Source organism: Peromyscus californicus, unplaced genomic scaffold, assembly GCF_007827085.1.
Source record: "Peromyscus californicus insignis strain IS unplaced genomic scaffold, ASM782708v3 Scaffold_4__1_contigs__length_199733344, whole genome shotgun sequence".
Lineage (NCBI taxonomy): Eukaryota > Metazoa > Chordata > Mammalia > Rodentia > Cricetidae > Peromyscus > Peromyscus californicus.
This window is the reverse complement of record NW_026294562.1, coordinates 56,775,996-56,783,806: the sequence shown is the minus strand read 5'-3', so window position 1 is coordinate 56,783,806 and position 7,811 is coordinate 56,775,996. Positions and strand designations below refer to the sequence as shown.

The following is a 7,811-nucleotide window of genomic DNA, read 5'->3' as shown; positions in this document are numbered from 1 at the left end:
CATGCCAGCACCATCTGGGGAAGCTACTGCTGGTGGTGAGCTAGAGCTAGGCGGCTCTTGCTCTGACCTCTTTGGCTTTAACTCTGTATTTGGCTCTGTGTTTCTTATTTAATGAAACTGTTTAGAAATTCATCTGCACAGTTGTTTATTTATTTATTTATTTATTTATTTATTTATTTGAAACAGAGTCTCTCTACGTAGTGCTGGCTATCTTGGAACTTTCTATGTAGACCAGGCTGGCCTCAGACTCAGAGTTCCGCCTGTCTCTGCCTCTCCAGTGCTGGGATTAATGGCGTGAGCCACTAAACCCAGCTGTTCCTATTCACCTATGGAAGGGTGTTATAGTTTGTAAATTATTTTTGAGACAAAGTCTGGCTATGTAGCCCAGCCTGGCCTCAAACTCATGGCAATGGTCCTCAGTCTCTCACTGAGCTCTGGGATTACAGGAGTTTCCCACACAGCACCCCTAAAGCTTGCATCTGAATGTCTCCCCAAAGGGGAGGGTTTGGTTCCCCAAGCTCATGGCACTGCTTACTAGGGGTGGTGGAAGCCCTAGGATGTGGGGCCTCCTAAGGCGAGGTCACTGGCACTGTTCTTTTTTTTTTTTTTTTTAAATACAATTTCCTTGTTGTTCTTTGGGAATGTCACATCATGCACCCTAATTCCACTCACCTCCCAGTCCCCCCATATTCCCCCTAAGCCCTTCAGCAGCCCCCCAAGAAATTAAAAAAAACAAAGCAAAGCAAGCAAGCAAACAAACAAAAACAAAAATAAAAAAATCTCTTCAATCCTCCATCTTTCCCGTCTCTCTGACACCTCTTCATCTGTCCTGGTGGCATTGGAACGGTGTGTCACATAGAATACTCTTTAGTCCAATCAGCTTTACTAGCAAATGTTCATTGCAATGAGTCCTTGGTCTGGTTCAAGGCCTCTGGTTTTTGGTACACCATCATTACTGGATCCTCACTGGAACTCCTCTGGGATATCCCGAGGCTGCCCCAAGTCATGGAGATCCTGTGGGTGCCCTTCCACACCATGAGTTCCTTCACAAGCTCCAGGAGGTCCTAGATGGGGTAGATGTTAGGGTGGGCCAACCCAGGGCCACTGGGTGTGGTGCTATATGGCTTGAAATCTAAGAAATAAAAGCTTACCTGAAGATCAGAGGAGAGAACAAGCCACTAGATTAAACATAGAGGCCAGGCAGTGGTGGCACACACCTTTAATTCCAGCACTTGGGATCTCACACCTTTAATCCCAGCACTAGGAAGGTTGAGACAGGAAGTGATATGGCTGGGCAGAGAGAGGCATATAAGGTGTGAGGAGACAGGAACTCACGCACTTTCAGGGCTCTTTCAGGCTGAGGAGTTGGTGAGGTAAGAGGTGGTGGCTGTGGCTTGCTCTGCTTCTCTGATCTTCAAGCAAAATTTATTTTATCAAAATACCACCACAGACAGGGGCTGGGGGTGGAGTCAGCTCCCCTACGCCCATGCCATCAGGGCCAGTTCTCCCAAGTGTGGGGCCAGGTCTCCTGTGACAGGGCCAGCTCTCTTGCTGCAGTGTCACGCAAGAGGCAAGGCCAGCTTTCTCAGGGCCAGTGAAGGGCAGAGCTGGTTCAGCAAGGCCCTCTGATTTCATCACACATGGTTTCTATGGCCCCCTGAGGTGACACAGGCCACAGATTTCAACTCAGTCCCCAGCTGCAGCTAGACTACAAACCCAGACATGGCCCTCACCAGCAGCTTGGTCCTGGAGGACACCATAGCCCCAGGTGGCAGCACAGGCCACCCAGATCAGCGTGGCTCCAGCGGCAGCCCTTGGACACCTCCACAGCCACAGTGGCAGCCCAGACACCGCACATACTTGTGGCCTTTGGTGGCAACATGGGCCATGGATGTCCACAAAGACCCTGGCTGTGGTAGGACCATGGACCCAGACATGTGGGCACTGTTCTTGAAGGGGACACTCCCTGAACAATTCAGATCCTGGCTCTTCCTCTTCATCTTTTTTTGAGTCTCACACACACGAAGTGAACATGTATCCTCTGACACAGGCTCCACCTAGGGTCGAACCACCAAGAACTGAAACCTGAAACCATGAACACACTAAGCTTCCTCCTATTGACTATCAGAGCAGTGAAAACCGACTAACATAGAGCGCATTTGCACTGTTGGAGGTCATGAACTGCCATAGATAGTCATGTGAGCATGTTTTGGGGGACAGACATTTTCAAATCATCTGGGTCAACACCCAGAAATACATTCTCTGGGTCACGTGGTATGACTAAAATTTTGGAAGAAGCTGCTGGAGTACCTTCTGCAGGGGTTGTGCTATTCTGCCCTACCCACCAGCTGTGCAGGAGAGCTCCTGCTGCTGATGTCAGCAACTGACGAGAGTTGATTCTCTAACAAGGGTGTCGAGGCGTCCCCTTGCTCATCCATTCAGATTTTTTCAACATTCTCCTATAAACCTGTATATGGCTGGGTGGCAGTGGTGCACGTCTTTAATCCCAGCACTTGGGAGGCAGAGGCAGGCAGATCTCTGTGAGTTCGAGGCCAGCCTGGTCTACAGAGCGAGATCCAGGACAGCCAAGACTACACAGAGAAACCCTGTCTTGAAAAACAAAAACAAAAACAAAAAAAAAGATGGGCTGTGAGTGTAACGACTTAGCCAACTCTCCAGCCCTAAACTTTACAAACATAAAATGTGGAGAAATATACAGAAATACAAATTGGAACCAGCAAAACAGCTCAGTGGGTAAAGGTCCTTCCTGCCAAGCCTGATGACCTGAGTTCGTTCTCTGAGACCCATAAGGTAGAAGAAGTGAACAGCTACCCAACTCCTTCAGGTTGTCTTCCAATTACACATGCACCATGGCACACACACCCACACACAAAATAAATATACAAAAAAAAAAAATTGAAAGGGACTGGAGAGACGGCTCAGTGGTCGAGAGTGCCACTGCTCCAGAGGACCTGAGTTCAATCCCCAGCACCCATGTTGGATGACTCTCAACTACCTGGAACTCCAGCTCCAGGGGCTCTGACAGCCTCTTCTGGCCTCCTCAAGCACCTGTGCTCACCTGCACACACACACACACACACACACACACACACACACACACACACACACACAGAGGAATGCACAATTCCAGGCCCGGGGAAGGGTTCCCTTGACAAACTGGCCAAGGGGCCTTTGCCATCTCCCCACAGCGAGCAGAGTCTGCTCTGGGTAGGCCACAACTGTCTGCTCTAACATCCCTCAGACGCCTCGTTCCTCAGTGAGGACCCACTTTCTAAGGAGGAGGAACCTCTAAAATCCCTGTTCAGCCCCATGGTTACTTCCCCGGACACACATGTTAAGGGTTGAATGTTTGTGTGTTCCCTTAAACGCAGATGCTGCACCCTTAGTCCCCACTGGCTGAATCTGGAGGTAGGTCTCTGAGGAAGTAATCAAAATGAAATGAGGTCAAAGGGCAGGGCTCTTACCTAGAAACACTGTGTGGGGCCAGGAAGAAAGCCCAAATCAGGAGCTCACCAGGCTGGTACCCTGACCTGACTCTTAGGCCCCTAAGCTGTGTAAAAATAATCTGTGATTTAACTACTCAGTCCATGGCATTTTGTTTGGTTTGGATATTAGTCAGCCCCAACTGCCGAACATATGGAGCAATGGAGAACACAGGAAGGCTTAAGGTTTGAAAGGAGAGGGACTGGGACATTCATAAAGGAATATTTCACAGGAGCTGCTCTTCACACACACCCACTGGAGTTTTTCCCACAGTGCAGTTTTGCTGGCACACTTAGGGGGAGATCTTGGGTAATCTGAGCAGCACTTTTTTTTGAGACAGGATCTATGTAGCCCAGCCTGGCACTGAATTCATGATCCTGCAGCCTCACTTGAGGTTACAAGCACTCATCACCATGCTCAGTCCTTATTTTAATTATGTATTAAAGAATTCTGAAGAGGCACTGATTAAATGCCATGATATATATATATTTAATTTCAGGTTTTGGGGGGTTCTGCTTGTTTGGGTTTGTGTTTGCTTTGTTTGTTTTGTTTTTCTAGACAGGGTTTCTCCGTGTAGCCCTGGCTGTCCTGGAACTTGCTTTGTAGACCAGGCTGTCCTGGAACTCACAGAGCTCCACCTGCCTCTGCCTCTTGAGTGCTGGGATTAAAGGCACTTGTCACCACTGGTTTGTTTTTTAATAGTCTTAAAATGGAGATTTATTTAGCTGGGAGTTGGGGTGCATGCCTTTAATCCTAGCACTTAGAAGGCAGAGAGGATCTCTGTGAGTTCAAGACCAGCTGGTCTATATAATGAGTTCCAGGTTAGCCAGAGATGAATAGTGAGAACATCTCTCTAAATAAATAAATAAATAAGAAGAAAAAAGATTTATTTTTATGTCTAGCATGTTTTGCCTAAATGTATGTTTGTGTACTACATGTTTGCATTGTGTCCACTAAGAACAGAAGCAGGCATAGGGTCCACTGGAAATGCAGTTACAGGTGGTTATTAACTATGTGAATGCTGAGATTCTAACCTGGGTCCTCTGGAAGGGCAGCCTATGATCTTAACTGCTGAGACATCGTTCAGCCTCTTATTTGAGGTTTGTAAAACAGAGTTGGGGGCTGAAGTAGTTCTGCAGACATACATACAGGCAAAACACTCATATTCATAAATATTTTTAATTTAAAAGTGAATCGATTCAAAGGAAGTAGGACTAGATGGCCAGACTCAGGTGGGAGCTTCATTAGTGGATGACGTTAGAAGAATGAACAGCGCAATCAGCTCAGCTCGGTCCACATGGGGCCAGCTCTCATCCCTACTGCTCTGTAACTTCCTAGTTTGCTTTCCAGGGATTATTGTCTCGATGTTTCAGATAAGGAAACTGAGGCACTTTAAGGCAAGAAACTCTGTGGCATGTGCCTGTAAATGCCTAGCATTTGAGAAGTGGAGGTTCAGGAGTCCAAGGTCATCCTCGCCTACACAGTGGGTTCGAGTTCAGACTGGGCTACTTGAGACCTTGTCTCAATCCCACCCAACCTTCCCAAAGGAGAGCCCAGGGAGAAATTGCTAATGAGGGGCTAAGAGACCAACCAAGGGCCTTGACCCAGGTCCTGCTCTTGCCCCAAAGCAGTCCTGGATGCCGGGACGGAGGTGGGAGGCTTAGGGTGCAGGTTTCCAGAGGTGTCGTTGGCTGCCCTGGACCCAGCACCTGCCTCGACCTAAGACTGAAACCAACCCAGAGAAAGAGCGTAGTGATGACTTTGGTAAGGGATCCGTTGCCATGGGAACAAATGAAGGCCTGAGGCGCGCGCATGCGCACAGCCTGAAAGGGGGGGGCGCTGAACCGGTGAAAGGTGACGTAAAGCGCCCGGGGAGGGGCGGAGGGCTCACACTGTAGGAGCTGCAGCCTTTGGTGTTCACAGCAGAGAGAAGGCGCGAGACGGTGAGGACGGAGGGTGTCCGGCGCCCGACCACACGCCATCCGACCGAACTGTGAGGACCACACTGGCCCCGCTGCCGAGGCCCCGCCTCTCGGACCTCGGGACTAATCGGATTGAAAGCGCGCCGGCCCTGGGCCCCGAACTCGCCAATTGAGGAGGGCGGCAGTCACCGCCCAATCCGGGGCAGACAGGTGCGAGGTCCGGAAGGTGCAGGCCAATCGGCAGCGGTTGCGGCCTGCGGGGGCTGGGCTCAGCCAATGAGGAGGCTCGAGTGACAGCTGAGCGCGCCAATCGAGAGTGAGGAGCGGTCGTGCCCGCCCGCCCTTCCGGCCGGAGCTCTATTTACCAGGGGCGTGCAGCCTGCTTGCCAATCAGAGTGCGGCTGAGCGGCCGGACAGCCAACCCCGGAGGAGCGGCCGGCTGGCGGCCGCCGCACCTAGGAGTTGGGATGTCCTACAAACCCATCGCGCCCGCCCCCAGCAGTACCCCCGGCTCCAGCACCCCCGGGCCAGGCACTCCGGTCCCTACAGGTGAGGCTCCCACTCCACCCTTGCTCCCCTTGTCCGGGCAGTCGAGGTCTTGGAAAGGAACGGCTCGAGTTTTGCAATACCGGGCCTGCTAGGCGAGCCTTGCTCAGCCTCAGTTTGCTGGGCTGTGAAGTGGGCGTGGTCACGTAGAGATTGTAGGTGGAGCGCAGGGGGAGGAGTGTGTCTCTGAAGTTGTTCAGCGTGGAATGAAGAAGCATGCCTTTGGAGATAGTCAGGCGAGCGGTCCAGGGATGGGAAAGCTGTGACGGGGCCCTTGCCACACTCTGACCTCTTCCTGGTGCTTTTGCAGCCGGAAGTGTCCCATCGCCGTCGGGCTCCGTGCCAGGAGCTGCAGCTCCTTTCAGACCACTGTTTAACGACTTTGGACCGCCCTCCATGGGGTATGTACAGGTGAGTGTGGCCAAGAGCTTGCTTATGGATGAGGACAGGAGATCCCCTCGGGGTCTGAGGTCACTTCTCTGTTTTCTTTTGACACAGGCGATGAAGCCACCTGGTTCCCAGGGCTCTCAGAGCACCTACACGGACCTGCTGTCTGTCATAGAGGAGATGGGCAAAGAGATCCGGCCCACGTATGCCGGTAGCAAGAGTGCTATGGAGCGCCTGAAGAGAGGTGAGTGAAGACGCGGGCCCGCCCTTGCTCTGCCCAGGACACACACACTGAACGTTAAGACATTTCATCAAGGAGGGAAGATATCTGGAGCCAGTGCAGGACACCTGGGCCAGCCCAGATTGGATCAGAACCTTTACCCAGACAGGTGTTTCAAAATGAACTTGAGTCAGTCTCCAAGACAGTGCCTGGGAACTCAGGGTGAATGTGAGGAGGGTTAGCTAAGCCCTTAATCTCATCTAACTGCATTAGATTAGACCTGCTCTTGCTGAACCGTGAAGGGGGTGGGGGAGCATCTGCTCTAAAGGGTGCGGGTGGTGGCTGTGGAAGGTTGCTGAGACCCTGCTTGTTACTTTCCTGTCCCCACCCCACCTCAGGCATCATCCATGCCCGGGCACTGGTCAGAGAGTGCTTGGCAGAGACAGAACGCAACGCCCGCACGTAACAGGAAGCACCTTGGCCTTTTCGTCGGGACCTTTCCGGCCATTGCAGAGCACCTGCTTCTCCTTGGCCTTCACCCCAAGTTGCTTCCTATCCTGGGCTTCCTGTCCTGTGTCCCTTGGTGGGCGTCCTCCAGGAACCAGGTAGCAGATCTTCTTCCAGTTGGCTGTACAAACTGGGCTCCTCCGTCTGCTGGAGTGAGCGGAGAGGCCACCGTGAGTCCCACCGTGACCTGCTCACAGTGCCGAGCCAACTGTAGCTTGCTCCTGTTTGTGGCCCCACCACATCGCACTTACTTCTTAACTGGTAGTCCAGGCTTCCTCCTCCCTCTCCAACAGGAGTGCAGCAGGTCTCCCTGCCTCATCTCTGGGGCCACAGCCAACTTTTTTTGGTGTGTCTTTTACTAAGTATGCCCTTTTTATATAAATAAAAGATGATTTGGAGTCATTCAGCTCTGAGCCTTTCTGTGTCTGGTTCCTCTGGGGAAGCTGGGTGGCTCCGGCAGGAGGGGAATCGGGGAGGCTGCTTGAACCGAGCTTTGCCTTCCCACCCAGTCCATTGCCACCTCCGGCTCTGCGCCTTCCAGCTGGGGGAGCAGCTGCAAGGCCAGACCACCAGTGGTGGGGACGCCTGCATCGTGCGGTGCCACCAGGGGGCAGCGCAGGACCTTGGCTGCCTTCACAGCTGGAGGCACTGTTGGACAGCCAAGCCTGGAGGGACCTTCCTCTGGATTGGCAGGCATGCCTGGCAGGGTGGAAATACCAGTTCAC

At 52.1% G+C, this 7,811-nt stretch overlaps 1 protein-coding gene across 1 annotated transcript; it reads left to right on the top strand.

Annotated features, from left to right (window-relative positions):
• Positions 1–5,377: 5,377 nt before the first annotated feature.
• On the top strand, positions 5,378–7,492 carry Cdk2ap2 (cyclin dependent kinase 2 associated protein 2). The gene is made up of 4 exons (XM_052760996.1): positions 5,378–5,975; positions 6,283–6,383; positions 6,471–6,603; positions 6,978–7,492. Exons 1-4 carry the CDS (start codon positions 5,894–5,896, stop codon positions 7,043–7,045), a joined length of 384 nt encoding a protein of 127 aa, XP_052616956.1. The 5' UTR covers positions 5,378–5,893; the 3' UTR covers positions 7,046–7,492.
• The last annotated feature ends 319 nt before the right edge of the window (positions 7,493–7,811 follow it).